This window comes from Callospermophilus lateralis, chromosome 3 (assembly GCF_048772815.1).
Source record: "Callospermophilus lateralis isolate mCalLat2 chromosome 3, mCalLat2.hap1, whole genome shotgun sequence".
Taxonomy (NCBI): Eukaryota; Metazoa; Chordata; class Mammalia; order Rodentia; family Sciuridae; genus Callospermophilus; species Callospermophilus lateralis.
In genome coordinates, this window is record NC_135307.1 from 13,593,378 (window position 1) to 13,616,901 (window position 23,524).

General features: G+C 55.7%; 1 protein-coding gene across 5 annotated transcripts in view; it reads right to left on the reverse strand.

The window, feature by feature from the left end:
• Positions 1 to 23,524, reverse strand: part of Rin3 (Ras and Rab interactor 3) — a 108,322-nt gene that overhangs the window by 66,846 nt on the left and 17,952 nt on the right. For 3 of the 5 annotated variants that reach the window (XM_076849729.2, XM_076849734.2, XM_076849733.2), the window contains exons 2-3: positions 14,121 to 14,322; positions 2,125 to 2,242 (exon numbers count right to left, since the gene is read on the reverse strand). In XM_076849729.2, the coding sequence (XP_076705844.2) occupies positions 2,125 to 2,242; positions 14,121 to 14,322 (320 nt within the window). Of the gene's footprint in view, positions 1 to 2,124; positions 2,243 to 3,393; positions 3,444 to 14,120; positions 14,323 to 23,524 lie in introns of those variants that run through there. The other 2 variants (XM_077109126.1, XM_076849732.2) reach the window with 2 other exon arrangements.

Sequence of the window (23,524 nt, forward strand, 5' to 3'; positions counted from 1 at the left end):
GTGTGTATAATGGAAATGGGATCCCTCCAGGTCCACTAGTGACTCTCCACCTGACTGTCACCCTGCGCCCTTACTGCTTACTGTCCTCTCCCTCCATGTGAACCATATGCCGAGAGGCAAGGAGTTCTTGTTTCTGCAGTGTCCCCAGCAGTGGAGCAGTACCTGACCCCCATAACCAGGTGTCAGACGCGCTGAGTGAGATGTGCTTTACCCATGCTGCGTGGCCTGGGTCTCTGTGGAAAGACCCTCCCCAACAGGAAAAGCAACCTAGTTCTTTTGCTTTCTAGAAAACTAGACTTTAATTGAACTGATTGGGACCCAGCCCGAATCCTCCCTTGTCTTCGACACTGTAAAATTAATGTTTTCTTTTCTATCAAAGTTAAACCTGAAATTAACACACAAACATGTTTACTGTGACTTAAATCTCACAATGTATAATGGAACCATTTAAACTAGGAAACCTTGTGGAGAAAAATGTAGCCTTTTTTGTTTTTTGTATCAGAGGTTGAACCCAGGGATGCTTAACCACTGAGCCATGTCCCCAGGCCTCTTTTGTATTTTATTTAGAGACAGGGTCTCACTAAGTTGGTCAGGGCCTCGCTAAGTTGCTGAGGCTGGCTTTGAACTGAGGATCCTCCTGCCTCAGCCTCCTGAGCCACTGGGATTACAGGTGTGTGCCACCGTGTCCCGAGGAATGAAGTCATTTTGAAATTCCCTAACAGGTACCTAATCACAACTATTGCCTGTTTCCTGTGCCCTCCTCAATTTTAATTAGCTAATCATATATATTGTAACCATGAAATCCTCCTATTGGAGCAAGGGGCAGTACTACACTAGGGATAAAAGCAGGGGCCAGCCTGCACAGGTGTGCTTGCTGGCCGGATTGGCTCTGGGGGCACCTTTCTGCAGAAGTACAGCCTTGCCTTGCCGACCCATTCCAAGCATGCCTTTGATTTCTTGACGCACCTCAGTCCTTCTAGCAGACACCCTCTCGAGTCCTCCCCACAGTGATCTGCCCCTGCCACAGCCCTCCCAGAGGCCCCTTTGCAGTACCACCTGCCACACCACATAGCAGGTGAGGGCTGTCCCTCCCGCCCTGGGAAGTCCCCCCCGCAACCTGACTGGGGACCCCGGGCTGGGACTCCCTCTTATTCCTCTTTGCATTTCCTTCTGTCCATACACAGGTTTCTTGAGAAACAAGCACTCGAGAATATTCAAGGGCCCTTCTTTGCAGTCACTCGGTGGCTGATGAAGGGTAAAAAGGTCCCATTTCTGAGATGATGTAAACCAAACCAGAGCCTGGAATATTCCACGGGTTCTTTTTTTTAAAATATTTTTATTAGTTGTTGATGGGATTATTTATTTATATGTGGTGCTAAGAAACGAACCCAGTGCCTCACACATGCTAGGCAAGCGCTCTACCACTGAGTCACCATCCCAGCCTCCACGGGTTCTTTTAATAAACATTTTTTGGAGTTCAATGCCTGGAGTGTGCGCACGTGACCCATAGATGAGGGGCAAGCCCTTTCAGGTAACTGAGCCAGAGGTCAAGAGGGGCCCAAGCCTGAAAATGTTTTCTCTCAGTACAAACCTACCCTGAACTGGACCCCTAACCAGCTCTCAGAGGAGGCCACGCCTGTTTTGGGTTTTTGACTTTCAAAGGGCTTGCCCATTTGACCCTGGCGAAGTTCTGTGATCCAAGCGGGAAATGACTCTTATGTCCATTTAATAGAAGAGACCTCTGAGGCTTGGAGAGGTTAAAGAGCTGGTCCCAGAACATGGCTTGAGAGTGTGCCCAGGTGATTCTGAGGGCCCAGGCATTTTCTTTCCTCCCTTTCCCCCAGCCCAGCATCCTGGGCTAAGTGCACCAGGGGAGCTTCTCTGTGGCCCTGAGGAGCAAAGCCAACCGCCCCGATGAGGGTGACTGGAAACTAACATTGACTTGTGTGTGACGAGCTGAGTTCAGAACCAGCCTGGCCAGGTAACATCAGCAGGCTGACGGTTTGTCCCCTTCTAATTTTAGACCCTGTGGGCGCAGACAGGAGAGCTGTGGTTAGCAGGTGCCACGTCAGCTGCTGCTGCAGCCCCGCGAGGTCCCAGGAGAGCAAGGAGCCGGGCACTTACGCGACTTTTCTTCTTTGATGGTGTACTCAAGCACCTCGGAGGAGCTGTTGCTCAGGGAAGGGAGGTGGACACAGAGCACCAGGCGCTTCAAGCTGCTGTCCCTGCGGACCAGGAACATCTGAAACCAAGAAGAGGCAGCTCCATGAATCACGGTTGGGGGAGGCCAGAAGGACATCAGGGAGCCGCAGTCATCCGCAGGTTCCAGGGCGGGAGGCAGGTGGAGCGGTCAGTCACCCCTCCCAGGATCTGGGCTCTGGCCCAGTCCCAGTTTCTCATTTGCCCACCAAGTGGATGTTCCTTCAGGGTGTGAGAGACTCGGTCTCGGGGTCCAGGGGTTGAAACCCTGAACCCTGCCATGCCGCTCTGCAGCGGGGGATGTGGCCACTCTGATGTGCCCCGTAGCATGGGAGTCAGGGTGAATGTCCACCCCCACCCCTAGCACGCAGATCTTGGGGGGTTGGCTTGGGGGACAGTCAAGGCATCATCCACTCACACTTTTTCTTTTTCTGTGCCCAAACAAAGATAGCTAGTATTTAGGAGGAACTCTCGTGGTGACAGGAATTGGCACTACACTTGGCATATAGTAACAGATGCTGTCTTCTCAACTGGTTCCATGGTGACACTCTCCTTACTGTCCCCACTTTACAGGTGAAGAGACGCGGCAGTCCCTACTCACCCAGGACCTGCTCCCTCAGGCTGTGTGACAGCTGACTGAGCCACAGGACGCGGAGGAAGCTTAGCCTGCCAAGGCCTCCCAGCTGTGGGCACAGAACTGGCATCCAGCCCCCGACGCAGGCACTGGTGCTCAGACCCCCTGACCTGGGCTTCTTCCTGCAGACCCCAAGGCTGGCAGACCTGACTCTGTCTTGCCACGGAGCCTCTCCCCTGGACCGGAACCTGCCTCTGCTTTGACCCGGGGGTGGAACTGTGAGCTGAGGCCTGAACATAGCGGGTGGATTTACTGATATCTCTGGCTCAGGCAATGGTTCCACTCCAGGGGGGTCCCCATGAGCAGTGGTCTCCCTGGGGCGATCAAGGGGAGAGGCCTCTCTGCTGTCTGTCACAAACTGCTGCCTTACAATGTCTGTTTCAGACTCAGCTGGCCCTGCCCAAGCTCATACCTCCTTCCCAGGTGACACCTTTGGAAACTTCCCCGACTCCTGGGGCACAGCCTCCAGAGAAGGAGAGGGCCCCCTCCCCCTTCCCCTGCCCTGGAGTCTAAGTCTCCCGCACTCGGGCCCCAGGGCCCCAGACAGGACTGTGGCCCACCTTGCTGAGTCAGGCTGGGTGTAGGGCCATGGGACACCCGAGAGGGCAAGTACATGGCCCCAAGCCTGGGAGGCTCTGGAGGAGTACTTCCCGCCAGGCTCCAGGTCCTCTGCTGTCGGTACTGGTTACTGATCTTCTTACCATATTGCTAGCATTATAACCGCTACTGCAATTATTAATAAAACATAGTAATAATATTACTACTATTGATTCGTAGCAGCTGACGTGTGTGCCTCCCTACTCTCCCCAAGCCCAGTCTCACTAATTTCTTATTAAATCTACGGGGAAGGCCATGTCCCCATTCACAGACGAGGAAACTGAGGGCAGCGAGAGGCAGGTAATGTTCAAGATCACAGGGCAGGAGGTGCTGAGGATGAGGTTTGAGCCCAGGCCCTTTGGACTCTAAAGTAGACACTCGATGTTCCCCTGCCTCACCATCGGCTCAAGGCTTGCTGTCTAAGAGTGTGCAAGGCCCTTCCCGAGAGGTGACATGGTGAATCTGTCAGTCACTGAACTGAGGTGGGAAGTGGCTCCACAGCCCCTTCCACAAGCAGAGCAGGAGGAGAGATGGGCGCAGGGCAGAGGGAGGCGAGAGGGTTGCTCCTGGGGGCTGCCAGGTGGAAGGGGGCCTGGCAGAGGCTGGGCTCAGTCCCAGGTGCTCAGCGGCCCTAGCTCTCTGCTCAGGGGCAATGCTGGGGCTCCCACCACGGCACCCTGAGTGTTCCCCTGAACTCAGCTGACCCGGGACTCGTCTTTCAAGAAGAGATTGCTGTGCCTCTTCCTCAGAGGTTCAAGCTGCCTCCCGCCCCCAGGCCCAGGGAACCCGAGTGTGCAAGGCAGCGGGAGTGTGAATGAGCGTGTGGGTGAGCAGGCCGCATAAGAGAACACGTCATGGTTCCTGAGTCCTGGCACACAGCTCTGAAGACCCCGAAATTTCTTGATAGGGAGTCTGTCACGCCTAAAAGGGGCCCTCTGTTCACACCTGAGATTGTGCCCACAGGTGACTCCAGAGGCCTTGGTTTTGAGGAATGGCCACCACAGAAAGACCCAGCACCGGGCTAGAGGGTCAGCTCTTCTAGCTGCCCCCGCCCCAGGCCAGTGATGGAGCCCATCAGGCCTATGAAGAGAAGCCTTCATGGACCCCTGGGCTGGAGGGCAGGCGCGTGGGGCTGGGAAACACAGTCGAGCCATGCGCCTGGCCCTCAGGGAGTCGGCACGGGAGCTCAGCGCCCCACCAGCCCCAGATCTGACCCATGTGCCTCTTCCACCCAGTGGGTCCCGAGTTTTACCTTCTGTGGTGAGACTGTCCTTGTAGTTATGAATTCCAGTGAGTTCTGGGGGGTTCCATCAGACCTGAACACAGTTGTTCCAATCCCCAAATGTGTACCCACACTGGACAGAAGTGGGGGTAGCTCAGGGACCCCACCTGTGCCAGGCATCTGAGGGGCAGTGTGGCGGGGGCCTTGTCCTTTAACTTATGGGGTCTGTGGTGATTGTAGGTAGGACCCAAGTTGAGTTGTTGGACATCCAGGGCATTGAAGAACTGGTATTAGTTTGTGTGTGTGTGTGTGTGTGTGTGTGCGCGCGCGCATGTGTGAATGAGTGTGAGTGTACGTGTGCAGTAAGTGAACTCCGGGTGTCCCTAGGGTCTCTCTGAGCCGGACATCAAAAGAGACAGAACAGGAGCTGGCCAGGCCCCTGGGAAGGCCAGCAAACAAACTCTGACCCTTGACCTTGAGCTGGTGGGAGCTGGGGCTGGCACCTTCCTGAGCTGAAACCAAACCAGAGTTTCTGCCTTTCTGGGACTGTGCACCCCGTGAGTGTGTGGAGAGGTTCACGGTGGAGGGGGGACTCCTGCCCCACACAGGGGCAATGGCCAGCTCCCTGCCCTTCTGAGGAACGGCAGGACGCCAGCCAGTGCTCCTCAAACGGGTGGTCAGGACCGTCGGCTGGGATGCCGCTGATAATTGTGTTTTCCAAAATAAAATAGGAATATTAAGTAGAAGACCCTTGCTTATCATGAGGGTGGGCTTTAGTTAGGGGGGAAACCTGTCACCAGTTCACAATGCAGCACTTTACCTCTACGGAGGGGTCAAAGAACAGGGAGTCATCTCTCCTCAGGGTGACTCATGACAAATCGTGGGGGCCAGCCTCCACGGGGACCTCGCCCCTGCACTCTGCAGTACACCCAGGACATAACTAATTCTCGACTTTTCCATGTTGCTCAGATGCGGACCCTGCTCTGCACCCTCAGGTTGTGCGGAGGGAGAAAAAGAAGACAGGGGGGCCTCCGACAGGACGGGACAGCACAGGTCGCGAGCTCCTCCGACGGGAGGGCGCCATCTGCATTTCTTCTTAGCTCCCAGGCAGCCCCGAGCAGCTGGGCATCACCTTGTGACCCTGGTAACAGTGTGACCTCCCTGAGCCTCAGCGTTCTGATCTGTAAGTGGGCATAACACCAGCAGAAAGAAAAAATGAAACCAAGCCCTGCCAGCCGGAAACACATGGGGACGTTGCCAAGAGCGCCCCCCCACGCTCGAGGACACATGCTCCACCAGCCCCCTCCAGGCCTGCGCCTGCGCCTTCTGCCCCTGCGCCTTCTGCCCCCCCAGGCTCGGCTCCATCTAGAACCAGCATGTGTTCATTGTGGGAAAAGAGTCAGATTTCCTTGACGCAGTTGGGAAGACAAGACTCACAGATCTGGGGCAGGAGGCGGCCAAGCCACTGGTAGGAGCAACAGAGAAGGAGCAGGGGTGGGGAGGTGCGTCCCATGTGACAGCAGCCATCACCCAGGCTCTGTGCCAACGTGCCCTCTGGGTTCTCCCCTCGGCCCTTGGGGTGAGTCTGTGGCTCTGGATGGAAACCCAAGGTCACGCCGAGGGCAAGGGCAGAAGCAGGACTCCGGCCAGGCATCCCCACCGCCGCGAGGCATCGCAGGTCTCTGCCACTGCACCCGGATCTGCTCACTGAGGGATGGATGTCAGAAGTGGAAAGTTCCCCAGCTGGACTCTGCAGGCCCAGTTCTGGGCACCCATCACCCACACTGCAGCACGGCCACAGCGCTCTTGCTCTGCTGTCTCTTCTGCCCAGGCTGAGTCACCGAGCTCTTATCTGAAAACCATGATAAGGTGCATGGGGGGCAGGAAGGCTGTGAGCCTGCGGGGAGGGAGGGAGGGAGTCTGCGTGTGGCCTGGCTGGAGGTGTCCTCTGAGGCTTCCTGCCCAGGTGCTGGGGGCGAGGCCCAGGCTGTCAGATGTCCTCTGTGAGCGGAACCTGGGCACAGTGCACCCTAGCCAATGGGAACACGAGGGTCTGCTCTGTCCGCTCCAGGAAGGCATCTCAGCAGCACCTCGAAAACAGCATCACTGTGCAGCAGAGACTCTGAAGAATGTTCTAGATTATGCAGAAAACCTGGCACAGCTCAGCCAAAGTCAGTGCCATGAAACCATGTTTGTGAGCTCCTCGAACCCTCGTCTCCCATCACAGGTGAGCTCCCACTATGCTGGAAGGAGGGGAGATGTCACCGTGGTGGTGGCTGCAGGTGAGTGCACGGGGTGCTCAGGAGCTGGCTGGACACCCAGGGCTCTTCCCCCCACACCCGGAGCTTCCGCATGCAGATCCTCCGGCCCCCTTCACTGTTCCTCCTGCCTGCAGCCAACTGTTTACAGATGCCGTTCACCGTGGACTCCAGCCCCGCCCCCCACCAGCAAGTTCCTTCCACTTCTTGGGGTCTAGCTTTCCTCATTTGAACCCGGGCATAGGAGTACCCATCATCTGGAGTGAGAGGATCACTGTGCCATTGTATGCACTCCATAATATACCAGCTCTAGGATTACAGCCAGTCACTGGGCTTCAGCCACGGGCTGAGAGTCTAAATGCGAGATCCCACTGGGTAAGTCAGTAACAGCACCAGTGACATCACTGCTGCGCTTGAAGCTGGACCACAAGGAGAGAGGACAAATGACTCAGATATCAGTCACCTGGAGGGCAGACTGAAAACGGCCCCCAAGTCCAACTCACGGCTCCTTCAACAGGGAGAAACCATTTTCCCAGCTGTGGGAGGGTGGCCTTGAGCCTGGACCAGAGCACAGCAGAGGGAGGGGGTTCTGAGCCAGGCCAGGGGCACGCGCTCCCATGCTCGGCCTTTTGGACCGTGGCTGTCATATGAAGAGGCCCGCGTGGTCCTGCTGGAGTCAGGCAGCCCGGCCAGCAGCCAGTAGCCACCACAAGACTCGTAAGCAAGGTCTTCGGACCCGACAGAGGACTGAGGATGCTCAGTCGATCCCAGGACACCAGAAGAACTCGGCCCACCCACACAACAGTGAGCAAGCAAAATGTGACGGTTTTAAGACCCTGCACGTTGCCATAGTAACGATCCTGCCACGGCATGTGGACGTGGGGTGCAGCCTCTGGGGATCCCCTTCTTTTTTCCTCCTGCCAGGGGCTGCTGGGGAGACTCAGCTCAGTGTGGCCCAGCTCCTCCCTTTACTGCCAGAGGTGGAAGAAGACCTCCTCAGGTCACAGGGCTTGTTAGTGGCAGAAGCAGGATAGGGTGGTGACACCATAGTACATCCCACCACCCAACCAGCCCGCCAGTGTTCCGTGAGTGTGTCCTCCACGCCAGGCTCCAGGCTGAGCTGGACAGATGGCACCACTCCGGCCCAAGGCACGGAAGGTCATGCCCACTGCAGGGTAGAGAAAGGGACAGGGTGGGTGGCCATGGGGAAGGCCCCGAGTGTCAGGCCTTGGGGCCCTTTCTTGGAAGACTTTAGCCTGATGGCTCTGGTGCTTAGTGGGCCACACCAATTTAAGTGCCCCTCAAGGCTGGGATCATGACAGATCCTCTCTGCAACAGTCACAGACTCTAATTCTGATCTGGGTCCATACGCTCTGACTCAGGAGGTACATCTTATTGGGTGGCACTAATCATGGTTTATACTGCTCCCTCTTTTCCCCAGCCTGCCTCACAGTGAGGGGTGGCCAATAAGGCAGACAGAAAAAAAAAATGCACCCTAACAAAAAGAGTCTAGGAGAAGAAAATCATTTGCCTCTAACCTCCTGCATTTGAATGGTGAGATGCCTAGAGCCTGGAGCTGTAGCTGCCCTTTGGCAACCACGAGGTAACAAATCTGCAGACCCAAAAGCCAATACTCTGAAGATGGGAGAAAGAAGGTGGAAAGAAGTTGGAACCTGAAGGTATCAGTGAGTTGGTAAACTAGCCCTGGACCCAACCTCCAGACTTCTCCATCAGGCGAATAACCTGCCCTTATGGCTGAAGCAGGCATGATGTCACTTGAAGCTGAAAGCAAACCCCTGGCCCAGGCCTCAGAGGATCATGACGCAGCTGAACAGGTGACTTCTAGAGAGTGACTTCTGGAGAGCGCTGGGGTGTCATTAGCACTCAGCTCACAGTGTCCATGGCAGGACCCCCGTCTGCTCCCGAGAGACCAAGAAGCAGCCACGTCCCCACGCCACCTCTCCTCCCGGGTCACGCCTGGCTGTCCTTGTGAGCTGACGTCAGTCTGAGCCAGCCGCCGGTTCCCTCTCTTCCCTTTTTCTCCCTTGCTCACTCCCCCAGCGCACTGCATTCGGAACTCTCGGACAGCAGAAGTTCCTCTTCCTTCAACTGTACAGATCGTGGGGTGCCACTCTGGGGACTCAATTTCCTTTTTTAAAGTGTGGGTTCCATTAGAAACCTCTCCACATACCCCAGCAGAGTCCCGGGCTGTGAGTTGGGACACTTGTATCCTTCCTGGTTTTGGTGCGAGTCTGCTCTGCAGCCTTTGGCAGGTCGCTTGCCCTCTCTGAGCTGGTTTTTCCCAGTCTGTAGTTAGGGGTAGGCTGAAGGATCCCAGAACTCCTTCCTTCTGTGAAATACTCTACCAGCCTTCAGTGCCCCTGGGGTTTTCCCCAGGGCCCAAAGACTTGCCAGAGAGTTAGTTTCCTGACACCTCATGCACTCGAGGAGGCTGGCACAGCTGGCCCTGGGTGTCCACCCCGTGTGCCTCGGGTAGCGTGGCTGGAGCTGGGACGGAGCACACATAGGAGAGAGCTGCTGAGCCACCATGCTGCCCTCCCAGCCCTGGTCGGAGCCGGATCCCATGCGTGGCCTTTTCACTGTCGTTTCTGGCTGCCAGGCCGGATCTGTCTGCTTTTCCATTTTTGTTATTTTAGGATTATTTTCCAGTTGCGAGGGGAAATTTTCCAATCATGCCCATTAGGGCAGGAACAGAAGTGGCTGGTTCTTCTGAGGCCACAGCTGCAGTGCTGCCATGACGGGAGGCAGGTCCAGTGGCCAGAGTCCATCCTGAACACAGGGGACGTGGGTGGGCAAAGCTGCACTAAAGGGCCTCGTGTCCCCGGTCCTGGTCCCGTCAGAGCTGGGGCGTGTACAGGTCCCGGGACTGGGAGGAAGGAAGGGCCAGGGCCTGGGGCTTCTGTTTTACATCTGGGGAAACTGAGGCCCACCTTTGCCGTGACGCCTGCCACACCACACATGGCGCAGGGCGGCATTGCCCAGCCCTCGGTGTGTTTTTGGACCTCCCGGGAAGCTTCAAAAACCCACTGGTGGCCAAGGCCCCTCTCCAAACCAGAGAAACTGGCACTTCCAGGTTGGTGGGGACAGGGCTGTGTTTAAGGCCCTTGAAGGTGATCCGTGGTGGATTCAGTCAGCCACGCTGCTCAGGACGGGCCCTTGGGCGGCAGAGCCGAGATCCCCACTGTGGAGCAGAGGTCCGGCCCTGTCCTGCGGGGTCTAGGAGAACCGGGAGACCGGGCTCAGCCCACAGAGGCTCCTCCCGGCTCAGCGGCCTCTGCCGTTGTGGCCTCGGGACAGCTGAGGACAGCCGTTCCCTGGCATCGGAAGGGGCAAGAGGGCGTCTGCAGGTTTTCGCCAGCCAATAGTGAATGGGCTGAGTGTCCCTGGACCCTGCCTGGGGAGGTGCCCGGCCGCCTATGTGCTGGTCCGTGTCACAGCCTGGGCTCCCGCAGCTCCTGAACCAGCACAGGCAGCTCACAGGAGGTCTCCCTTGTTAAAGCCGCCCTCCGGCCTGGGAGCCCTGACGCTCCGGCAGCAGCGAACCCACGCGCCCTGGGCTTGGTGTCCAGGCTCCTTCTCTGATAAAGGGAAGCCGGGCTCTTAGAGAAATGCTGGCCCCAGGACTGAGGCGAGGCTCGTACCAGGTGAGGCTGTGGCCTCTTTTATGGCTGGACAGTAAGGAAGGGCTCCAACAGACAGACAGACGACACCCGGACACACACAGAGTAATGCGGTGGTCCAGCAGACACGGGAACCAACCGGAAGATTCCCAGTGGCCAGAGCGGGAACAACCTGAGCGACAAATTAACCACAGTGGAACCGGGAGGTGATCCAGAGTATAAATAGGAATCCGTGTCCCCGTGTTGATGTGAGTGATGATTAAATAAAGAAAGAGGCAGAGGATACAGCGGTCTCTGTGCGGAAGGGTGACTGCCACAGGGTCAAGGGGGCAGAGTCCAACTGTCCTCAGGAGAGGATGGAGCACAGGGACCTCTTCAGAAGAGGAGGGGGAGGGGGCGTGGAGCCTGGCACAGGCCCCGGCAGGTGGTCAGGGTCAGCATCTCCAGGGGAGGTCATGCTGACAGTCTGTGCCCTTGAAGAGACAATTCGAATGGCCTTGACCTCTGCAGTCCTCCTCCCCAACCCCAAGCCCCGTCCAGCCTCTAGACAAATCCCAGCTGAGGGACCTCCGCCAATATCCTGCCAGTCCCACCGAGAAACTGTCACAGGGAGAGGAATCTGTGGTGTCCTGGGTGGGACCTGGGACGGACAGACGCTGGATGGGAGCTGGGGGACCTGAAGTAGGGCCCGGCTTAGCACTGATGGAGGGAGTTCGCAGGACGGCTGTGGCCAAGGGCAGATGCCAGGGGTGCCAGGTATCTGGAACTCTCTGTACCGTCTTTGCAACTTCTCTGTCACTCTAAAGTGACTCCACAATTTAAAAAGCCATCTGCAGCATAAATAAAGGCAACTTTTTGATTATCTTGTTGCTGAATTCACAAAAGACAAACAACGATGTTCCGCACCTTATCAGAGACCAGGCTGCAGGAGGGGGGGGGACTGGGGAAGGCCGTGGGATGCGGTCAAGGTCCCCAGATTCTGGCTCCTCAGCCTCCGAGCACGGGCTCCAGACATGGCAGAGCACGTCCTCTCTCTGGTCCTGCAAGGGGTGGACCCAGGTGGCCCCGAGAGCTATCACGGCATGGGGACCACCTTTCAAAATGATGAAGTCACCCAGTGATGGGCGGTCCCAGCTCTGAGGGAGACATACTATGCAGCAAAGGCTTTCCTGGCCCCTGTTGGGAGTCCACTTGTAAGAGCTGTGTGGCCGCAAGTCAGCGACTCGAAATCTCTGTGCCTCCGTTTCCCCATTTGGAAATGGGGACACTAATTACACTGCCTGCTGGAAACTGCTGTGAGGACCCAATAAAACTGCAAACGGCCCTCTTGGTTTGTGCAAGAACACACCACCATGGTGTTGGCATGACAATGACCAAGTAGCCCCAAGACATTTCTCAGAACATATCCCCGTCACCAGGTGACACACGACTATATTTGCACATAACTGTGCACGTCCTCCTGGACACTTTAAGTCCTTTCTAGAGCACATAGGACATCTGATGCGGTGTGAATACCGTGCCAACTCACCCTGCCGCGCTGTGTGGGGAGCGCGGCTGTACACGTGCGGGTCTGGTGCCGCCCACGCCCCTGTTTGCCATGCACACTGGGCTGAATCTGCAGAGCGGGGACGCAGACCCAGGGTCGCAGAGCCGGGGACGCAGAGCCCAGCTGTGTTTCTGCCTTTCCTGCTGCTCCCGGGAGCAGGGCTGGGCTGCGTCCTGCTGTAACTGGGCTCACACCTCAGCCGGCTTCTCATTAGCCAGGTGCCAGGGCAGGCTACTGTGCTCCCAGCTGGAGGCCAGTGGGTGCCCCGCCCATGCCCCCCACTGCCCAGCGGCCAGATCTGTATCTCCTTGCCCCAAGGCCGCCGCTGGCTGAGTCAGTCCACACTCAGGGCCCAGAGCAGGGGCTGAACGGGAGCCCTCAACCTGGCAGCCTTCGACCAGGATGTCAGGGGTTGAACGGCCAGAGCTCCGGCCCCTCATGCGGGGGATCCTGAGACGTCTGTCCCACCCTGGCCCCCAGGGTTCCCCAGCAAGACTCCCATCCAGCGGCCCTGGGGAGCAGGCGGGATACCTGCTGTGCCCTCGTTGCCCTCTGGCCTCTTCCCCTCGGCCGCTCGTGGGGCCACCTCCCCAGTAGACCGCTGGCTCTCAAATCCCTGTCTGAATTCTGCTTCTTGGGGACCCGGAACTAAGGCCTCTCCTAGCCTCAGTTTCACTATCTGAGCCCCCGGCACAGGATTATGGCAAGATGATATCAGCAGAGCACAGGGACAGGCCAATAAGAATCCCAAGGAAAACCACCTCCGTCACTTCAGCTGTGTTTATTTCAAACTTTCTGAAGAGAGGACTACCCCCTTTTGTTCTTTTTGATTTTGAACTCAGGGCCTCATGCATGTTAGGCACAAGCTCTACCACTGAGCTACACTCCCTGCATCTTTTGACAAAGTGGTCAGGACATCAGGCCTGCCCCAGTGTGCCCTAGAAACACACTTGTGTTTTCCTGGGACTGTCTCTTACCATCTGGCCCACCCCATCTGCACACGTGCCCTGGACACCCCCCTCATGAACTTAGAAAGATTTTATATGATAAGAATTTCAACTCAATTAAATTAAAAGAATCCGTCCACCTATCCATCCATCCATCTATCATCTATGTCCTCCTCCCATATCATAGAAATAGCACTTCTGGGTGGGAGCTCCATGCCCCATTTCAAAGTGACTAAAATGGGGCTCAGGAAACTTAAGCCATTTGATAAAGAAAATGTGGCACATATACATAATGGAATATTACTCAGCCAAAAAGAAGATTGGAATTATGGCACTTGCTGGTACATGGATGGAACTGTGAAATATCATGCTGAGTGAAATAAGCCAGTTCTCCAAAATCAAAGGCCAAATGGTCTCTCTGATATGTGGATGCTGACTCCAATAAGGGGAGTGGAGAAGAGAAGTACTGTAGAGCAAACAAAGGGGAATGAAGGAAAGGGAGGGGGATGGGCACAGGGAGGAGGGTAGAACGAATTGGAAACTTTCCTGTGATCATATATGAAAACTCAACCCGTGGAACTCCACATCATGTACAACCACAAGAATGGGAAGTCCCACTCCACGTATGTATGATGTCACACATACATGGAGTATGTATGATGTGTCCAAATGCACTACTGTCATGTGTATCCAAAAAGAACAAATAGAAAAAAAAACCAAAAACACTTAGCCATTTGCTCCATCACAGACCCCTCCCCCCCCACAGCCTCTTATCTTCTCCTGTAAATTAAAGGGGTCTACAGCAGCTGGCTCTGCTCTGGGCCCTGGCCCCGGTGAGCTCTCAGCTGGGGTCCTCCTGTGCACACCGGCCCTCCTCCTGGGTTCTGAATGCCCAGAGGCCAGGCCGGGCACCAGGCCCTGCTCCCCAGAGCAGAATCAAGTCCCTACCTGAGTCTGGGCGCAGCAGCTTGAAGGGCAGCAGAGGGCAGCCACTCGCCCAGCGGCTTCCAGGCGGAGCTCCGGGGCCCTGGCACCGGTGTCCCCCCCACCAGCCCCTGAGGTGGGACCAGACTCACCCCCGCCACCTCCCGGTGCAGGATCCTGGCTGCCTCTGACCTGGCCAGCCCCAGCTGCAGCCACACGGGGCACGTCTTGACCAGCTTCTCCAGGACGCTGATGCCCCGGCGCGGAAGGCAGTTCTTGGGGGCGGCTGGCAGACCGAGCCCCACGCGGTCCTCCTTCTCCTCGTCCTCTCCTTTGCCGGCCTCTGCAGCAGGACTGAGACAGAGAAGCAAACGGTCAAGGTCCCGCAGCCCAGCCACGCGGCGGACAGCAAACGGGCTTGTTTAGCATCGCCGTGGCCGGGGACCTTTGGGGAGTTACCAAAGGAGCAGACCATGGTCTCTACCTTCAGGACTTGTGTCAAAGTGGGTGAGACATACAGCCCTGTGACAGCCGGCCCCGGCACAAGGAGGGGGAACATGACCCAGAAAGCACAGGGGGCTCTGGAAATCACAGGGGGTGTCTGAGAACCCAGAGCTGGGGGTGCCAGGCTCGGCCACTGAGCGACAGCCCAGCCCATTCAAATGCTTGTAACCAAGAATAACTTTCTGGGCAGTAAAATGCATAGGTCTCCAGCACATGGCTGGCCTGCTTTGGGCATACGCCCCACCTCTGTCCTTCCCACAGACCAGGGAGAGACCCGTGCTGTCCAATGACATAGCCATTAGCCACAGGTAGTCATGGAGCTCTTGAAAGTGGCCGGTCCATATGGGGACAGGCTGTGAGTGTGAAATGCACACAAATTCAAAGACTCAATGTGCAGAAAAGAGTAGCTCATTAACAATATTTTATATTTGAAATGATGTTTTAGGTATGTTGGGCTAGATAAAGCATTATTCATTTTACCAGCTTCTTTTGTACAAGAAAATTTTAAGTTACTATGTGGTTTGCATTATATTTCTGTAGAACAGTGCCAATACAGAACATTTCTAGAAGGTTCCTTTGTGCCCCTCCCAGTCAGCATGTCCTCCCTCCAGGATGAGGATGTGTTAACCCAGGGTAAGGAAAGGAGAGGATCACAGACCCTAAAATGGCCCAGCCACACAGAGGGCCTGCTGGGGAACAGGCCCTGCCCACGCCCGTCATCCTGCCTGGTTTAGGAGACCCTGGACCGCCCCAGCACCCCACTCCCACGCTGCCCAACATGCCCAGCCAGTTTTGACTCCAGGGAGGGACGAGCCAGACATCGGTGCCTCAAACCCCCAGGCGGGTGGCCGGGAGCTCCTGCACACTGCACCTAGGGACCCGAGTCTCTTGGGCACTGGCCGGGGTGAAAAGCCCACTCGGACAGAGGAGGGCACTCACGAGGCTGGGAAGAGGGGGCGGTGCCTCCCAGTTTGCCCCGTGTCTCTGACGTGTTGCTCAGGGGTAGCGGTGAGCAGCGTCGACATTCCTTCTGGAAGCATCCAGGACATTTGGCGGGAGAAGCCATTTGGCAAGGGGAGAGCGTGAGGCCAGGATGGGCCCTTTAAAGGACACAGGAAGGTGGAAGCCCTCCTGGGGGGCAGGGGAGGCAGGGTTAGGGTGAAGGGCTGATGAGGAAGGAGGTGCCCACAGGGGGAGGCGGGGAGCTGGCTTCTACAGCTGGGCTCTGTGGTGGACCCAGGTCTCGCTGGGACCTGACTGGGAAGGAGCGCCAAGAGGAGAGACGTGTGAGGTTCAGGGCGAAGTCCTGGAGCAGCCTCGGCAGAGCGTGATGAGGCTCCCTCCTCAGCCTCCCCGCCCAGAACCCGAGGGGCTGCTGTGCAGCCACCGTGTGTGGGTCACCCTCTGCTCACCGCCTACAGCCTGGGCAGAGTTGGGCCAGGCTGCAGGAGGGCACGCATGTCCTGGGAAGTGGCAGGAGGTGGGACCAGGAGCGGGTGGCATTGGGGACCAGCGGTGCCATCTGGAGCTCAAGCCAGGGAGGCTGACTTATAACGGGGTGTTCCTTTCCAGTCCCAGCATCCTCTCTGGGAAGGGAGCTGGGACGGTGGGGCCAAAATCACTCAATAAAGAAGTATTCAGGGCTGACACGTTCCCCCAAACCCACTCGGAAACATGACAATGTCTTCTGGCACCAGAAGACTTGACAATCCTCCTGGAACATCCAGGTGGGGCCAGGGAGGACCCTCCATGCGGCTGGGCGTCAGCCCGAGCTGCTCCCATTCCCTCTGCCCCTGACCCAGTCCTGCCCTCACGGCCTCAGTTTCCTCATCTGGGTAGGTGGGCTGGATGGTCCCCCCATTTGGTGGGTCCTGGCCCATTGCCATCAAATGGGCTCTGGAGAAATGAGGGTGGCCTCTCATTCACTCCTGCCTTGGGCTGCTCCCGGAGGAGCAGGTGTGATTTTATTTAGCTATTATTTCCCCAACCCTCCAGCCGAAGTCTTCTCTTCTAGAGGCTGGAGTGAGTCAGAGCCAGGCCCCTGGGGATTCTGGGGCCACCGGGAGCACTGGCTCTGAGCTCACACACAGGAGCCATTTTCCCAGGGCCAAAGGAAGGAAGGGCTGGGGTCACGGCTGCCTTTGGGCTTCCTGAGGAAGAAGAAATGAGATGTGCAGGGACCTGGCGAGTCGTGGAGGACCCACAGAGACGAAACTGCTCACTCTCCCCACGGTCCCATCTGCATCCGGAGGCCACTGCTCGCAGGGTGACCAAATGGAAATCCTGTCCCAGGTTCCAAAGTGAGTCATGGGGGCTAGACCTTCACACTCCCTGCACAAAGAGCTTCCACTGCCAAGAATCCAGGCCAGGCGCCCTAATATTTAAGGCTTTCTTTTTCTAAGACCCCTCCCTCTCCAGGGGCTGCTCTCCATCCCCTGGACGAAGCCTGCGCGTCCCCACCTGCCCCTCCTCCAACTCCTCTGTCCACGTGCAGGGCCGGCAGGGCCTCTAGATCCTGTCCACCAGGTAGGCAAAGGGATGCACGAGACAGCAACGACCACAAAAGGGAAAGTAGGTAAGAGGCTGCACCGTCGCTCACGGCTTCTTCCCATGAAAGTGGGAGGAAATATTTGCAAGACACTCATCAGAGAACCAGCAAATAGGTTTAAAAAGACGGGGAGGGGTTTGCAAAGATGCGAACAGATTCCTCAAAGAAAACGACAGATGGCCCAGTAAGCAGGTGACAGAGTGCCCCACACCCTCAGTCAGCAGGGACATGCAAATGAAAACCACAGGCGACAGGGGACGCCTGGGCTGGACCACTAGAGCAGGTAGAATCCAAGACCGACACCACCACGTGTCGGAGCGGGTGGGAGCCCACTGGGAGCCTTGCTCATCCTGGGGAAAATGTACACTCTACGATCACTTTGGGAAAAGATATGGCATTTAAAAAAATCTCTATATAAACCTGAACACACGCCTACTGTGTGGCCCAGCCATCCCACTCCTAGATGTGTCCCCAAGAGAAATCAAAGTAGGTGTCCACAAGAGACTTGTGCATAAATGACCATAGAAGCTTTACTTATAATAAGAGCTCAGAGTCAGTACAGGTGTCCATCAAAGGGACAGGGACAGGGAGACTGCAGTACCCCTGTGCAATAAATTAACAGTCAGTGATAACAGGAAATCGTTACCTGTGCAATAAATTAACAGTCAGTGATAACAGGAAATCGTTACCTGTGCAATAAATTAACAGTCGGTGATAGCGGGAAATCTGTTTAGTAAGTTACTGTGACAACTCGATGAGATGCCTGTGGGGTGCTCAGCCTGGTGCTTGGCTGTGGTTTTCCCAACCCTGTGACTCTCCAGCTTGCGGTCTTCCCTTCCTCCCCCTCTGCAGCCGTGAGCTCAGGACCCAGCACACTGGATGGAGTGGTTGGGGTTTACGTCTGCGCCCAAGATACCATCTGTCCCCAGCAGCAACCCACAAGTTCAAGTGCTTGGGAAACACATGGCTTGACATGAACACAGGCACAATTGCCAAAAAAAAAAAAAAACAACAATTTTCTTGGCAGAGTGACAAACCACGGGGAGGATCCCTCATGGCCGAGCCCAGCGAGTGGCGGTGAAAAGACGAATAGGAGCCGGCCCTTCCCACACGCCTGGCAGTGATGAGCACCAAAGGCCACCTCGGCTGCAGAAGCTCCTAAAATGCTACTTTCCAGGAACACCCCAGCCCTGCCAGGGCCCCCTCTCCCTCCGGGAGGCCAGGCAGCTCTCTGGGAGGCTGGCTGGAGGACTCTGGGGGAGGGGTCTGCAGAGCAAGAATCTCCAACCAACGGGAATCTGAAAGAGGCCAAAGGCTGCAGCCCCTTGCCCTTGAGCAAGGTCCAGAAGTCAGAGCAGGAGCCCCTGAGGCTGGGAGGGCGGGACCTGGCATTCCAAGAGCCTTCAGTGACCAAGACGGTGGACACCTGCTCTGTGCAGGCTGCAGGAATTGGGTAGAGGCGGGCAGCTGCCTGAGGACATGTGGGTTCTGCCAAGGCAGGAGCTGGGCAGAACCCCGGAGCAGGCCCTGCACCAGGCTTTGCTCTGTGGCTGAGATTCCTGCTGTCAACGGGCCAAGTCACATCAGCTCCAACTGCCAGGGACTGTCACTGAGCCCACAAGGCATCAGGTTCGTCGTCCACTGGCTGAGCAGGAACTCCGACATCCACGGCCTCCTCTCCCTGGCCCAGCTCCAGTCCAGCCCAGGCAAAGGGTGACAGGGAGGCCGGGTCAACAACAGCACTGTCAGTGCCAAACTGGGAACCCCCGAGATCCAGAGCAAACTGCTGCACACAGAAATTCTCCCCGCTGGTTCCCGTTCCACACACGGGGCCGGAACCATGAGCGGATCCATCCCAGAGACTTCCCTGTCCACAACTGCCTAGGAGGCACGTCTCCTGGTACTCGGTGTCTAGCTTAGGGGGTTTTCTACCCAGGTCTGGGGTGGGGAGGCCAGCTGGGCTCCTGGGAGGGAGGCCTGTGTCTGTCCCAGGTCCCCTCTGGGAGCTTGGCCATCCCCACATCTGCAGTAGGTCGGATTGTGTCCCCCCAACGACGCAGACTAATCTTCACCCCTGGAATATGACTTGGAAAATGATCTTTGCAGATATAATGAAGTCAAGGATGCAAGATGAGGTCACCCTGGGGTTAGGGTGGGCTGTGAAGCCAATGTGAGGTGTCCTTACAGAGGGCAGAGAGACCAAAACAGACCATGTCCAGGTGAAGCAGGGGAGGCCGAGTCAGGGTGCCCCCAGGCCAATGAGTGCCAAGGGTTGACCCCCGGGGCCAGGAAAGAGGCATGGTATGGATCTCCCCCAGAGCCTCGGGGGAACCCACTGCTGACACCTTGATTTTGGACTTCTGGCATTTAGAACTGTGAGGAAATACGTGCCTAGTGTTTTAGGTTGCAAAGTTGGTGGTAACTTGCTACTGCACCCACAAAATGATTGCACCTCATAGTCCCATGTAAAGTCAAGGTCAGCAAGGCACAGAGAGGTGAATAAATTCATCCAAAGTCACACAGTCAGTAAGGGGCAGAGCTGGGATTCAAACCTGGGTAAGCTATCTCTAGAATCTGCTCCTAACCATGGCTCCAGAAAAGTTTCAGAAGGTTGAAGATTTTAAGATCAGAAAGTTGTTTTTAAAAAAAAGTTTCCATGTTTACGTATCCTAGTAGTACCCAGCAAACAAAGTTCAATAACTTTTTGTTGTTGTTGTTGTTGTTTTTTGTTTTTTAAATCCTATTTGGGAATCGATGCAAACTTATACAAAGACGTGTAGAAACAGGGCTGGGGATGTGGCTCAGTGGTTAAGCGCCCCTGGGTTCAATCCCTGGGGTACCAAAAAAAAAAAATCTAAAAGAAGGGAGATGCCAGGGTCACATCCCAGCGATACCCCTGCTGGACACACATGTGCATAAGGAGACGATGGGGAGAGCCGGCGTGCATCAGTGAGGGAGTGCACAAGGAAGTTGTGACCAGTCAGCCCTGGACGGTCACATCACACAGCTGTGACAGGGGACCAAACCTATCCGAATAAATCTCAAAATCCTGATGATGGTGTGGATTCTGATTTCCATTGCTCTGAGGTGAGAATGGCCTTGGGGTTGAGAAGCGCGGGTGGGCGGGCAGGGGCAGGCACACAGGCACGATGTCTGCAACTTACTCTCCAACGGTTCAGGAAAAGACTAGAGAGAGGAAGAGGGAGAGCGAGGGCAGGAGCAAACTGGACACAATGTTACCCGGTGAGAAAAGCACAGAGGGATTCCTTGTTCTGCTCCTGAACTTTCTTAGGAGTTTGAAAACATGCCAAAAGAGAAAGTTAAAAAGTCCTAAAATCAAACAAACAAAAAAACCATAATGTGCAGGCAACAAGCAAGTTCAAGAAGGAATGAAAACATTTATATAATGTGTAAAAACACTCAGTTCTTTCCTGGGGCGGAGGGGAGCACAGGATGGGAGGCCCCACCCAGCTCTGCAAGATTGGCTGGACCAAGTCATTCTCCGATTTCCTCTGGACTTCCCGCCGCTGGAAATATTCAAGCAAAGAATAAAACAGAAGGCTGCACTTGCACACCCTCCCCAAGGCCCGGAGCGGGTCACCTGGGCCTATTGCTTCTGCCGGGACCGTCTCCAGCAGACCGGAGCTTCCCAGCTCAGAAACCCACAGGCCTGCGTTGGGACCCGCCTGGTCACTTGGTCTCCAAGAGACTTTTAGGGAAATCTTGATGCTGCCACAGTGCTCTCAGGGCAGAAGCCAGGGGAGGTCCCTGGGGACGGCTTCTCCTCTGTGGCAGCCCGGGCGCTCAGGCCAAAGAGCAGCAGCTATGCCAGGGGCCACTGTTCCCTGAAGTTCCTGGGTCCAGCCAAAGATGCCAGAGGAGGGCGCCCGTGGGCTGCTGGCACGCAGGGAGGGCCAGCCCCCCCTTCCAAAGAAGGATGCATCCGCGTTCTGGGTTGAGGGACCCAGGGTCCCAGGGAGCTACGCTCCCCCATGAGCCGCAGTGTCCTTTGGGAAATGGGGGGAACATGCCACCTGCTTCAAGGGTCGTGTGGGGGTCAAACGGGATAAAGCAAATGAAGAACTTGGCTCACCCCAGGGACAAATGCTAAGAGGGACAGCAGGCCTGGGGACAACTTTAGGAGGAGGGCAAGGCTGAAGGGACTCGGGGCAGGGCAGGGCAGGAATTCCCTGGGGATAGAGGTGGAGGGGACGCTCTCAGAGACCCGTGGAGCATCTGGCTTGGATGAGGGTGTGCAAAGGCACCTGTCAGGAAAACCGATCATTTGGACCCTTGCGTGAAAGCCAAAGCCCTGTGGCTGAGGCTCGCCGGGTCCCATGGCGGAAACACCCAGTCATCTGACGGAAGGCCTCTAGGGACACAAGCCTGCGGCCTCCAGGGCGACCACTCGGAGAAGCGATTCTCAGAATGGATTCTGAGATGAAGCCAGTGCCCCTGACATCTTGCTTCACGTGCTTTTCTACACTTTATTAGTTCCCGAGGACAATCTGCTGTCCCCACAAAGCTCCTCATCCAGGTAGAGAGGGCATGGGCACCTCCCACCCCAGGGTCTCGGGCCATCCAGGTGGAACAGCCCCTTCTCCCACACAGGTAAGGTTCACCATCCGCTTTCCTGAGGGACACTGGACTGGATGTGGACACACGGTCCCCAGCAATCTGCAAATATCTTCTTCAGTGACGTTTAACACAGCTGCGGAGTTGTGCAGCCATGACCACAGTGAATTTAGGACAGTCTTGTCACTCCAGAAAGAAACTCCTTACTCACAGGCAGTGACCCCCCCCACCATTTCCTCCTGCTGGCCGCTCCCCCATCCCACCCCAGGCCTGGAATCTACCGTCTGTCTTCACGGATCTGCCTGCTCTGGGTATTTCCTCTACACGGGACCATACATATGTGGTCTTTCATGTGCGGTTTCTTTCACTCGGCAGAGTGTTTTCGAGGTCGATCCGTGTTGGAGGGGCTAGCAGAATCGATCAGGGCTTCCATATGAATGTTTAGTTGACAAATCATACTACATTTTAGTTATCCATTCAGCTGTTGATGGACATGTGTGTTGTTTCCACTTTGGGGACTTTACAAATAATGCTGGTGACATTCATGTGCAAGTTTCTGCATGGAAGCTGTCTTCAGTGCCCTTGGGAATATATCCAGCCAGGAGTTGCCAGGACATATGGTAACTGACTTCCTGTTTTCCACAGCAGCTGTGCCACCTGACACTGCCACCAGCCACAGATAAGGGTTCTAACACCCCCATACCGTTCCAACCCTTGTTATATCTGTCTTTTTTATGGTAGGCACCGCAGTGCGTGTGACGCAGCATCTCCTTGCAGCTTTGATTTGCAATTCCCTGATGGCTATCAATGTTGAGTGCCTTTAATTTACAAATATGTGTTCCATTCTTCTTTTTTTGGGGGGGGGTACTGAGGATTGAACCCAGTATGGAACCACTGAGCCACATCCCTAGTGGTATTTTTTTATTTTGAGATTCAATCTCCTAAAGTTGCTCAGGGTCTCACTAACTTACTGAGCCTAGCCTTGATCTTCTGATCCTCCTGTCTCGGCCTCCAGAGTCACTGGTATTACAGGCGTGGGCCACCATGGTGGTTTGTCCTTTCACATTCCTGGGAGTGTCTTTTGAAACACAGAAGTTTTAAATCTTGGTCAAGTCCAATTTGTGTCTTTTTCCTTCGGTTGCTTATAGTTTGGGTGCACATAAGAATCCATTACCTACTCCAAGGTCATGAAAATTTACTAAGAGTTTTTTGGCTTTAGCTCTTGCATCTGGGGCTGCGTTCCATTTTGAGTTAATCCGGGTGTGGTATGAGGTAGGGGTCCAACTCCATTCTTTTGCATATGGATATCAAGTAGTTCCAGCTCCATGTATGGAAAAAGACAATTCTTTCTCTATCGAATTTTCCTGTCAGATTTTTAAATATCAACTGACTACAAGTTACGGAGAAGTTTTGGGTCCTCTTATCATACTGGTGCTGTGCTTCTGACCATGCTGAGCATCCTTCTGACTGAGTCTCTGAAGTAGAGCAGGGCGATGACCTGTCACACTGAAAGGCTTGTAGCCATCTCTTCTGGACGCTCATCCTCTACGACAGTGTTGGGTGTTCTACAGCTACAATACGTGGGGCATTTTTCTTTTCTTTCTTTCTTCCTTTTTCTTTTTTTGGCAGTGTTGGGGTTTGAACCCAGGGTCTTCACATGCTAGGCCACCCCCCCCTACTACTGAGCAACACCCTCAGCCCTAGCTACACAGTGCTTTGGATTGGAGGATGGGATCACACTGTGGAGACAAAGGGAGGTAAGGCGAGTGTCTGGGATGAGCAGAGCCAACGCTGAACTCCTTGGGAGAGCAGGGGCGCTGCAGAGGAAGGGGCGCTGCGAGGAAGGGGTGTGGCACAGAGGAAGGGGCGCTGTGAAGAAGGGGTGGCACAGAGGAAGGGGCGCTGTGAAGAAGGGGTGGCACAGAGGAA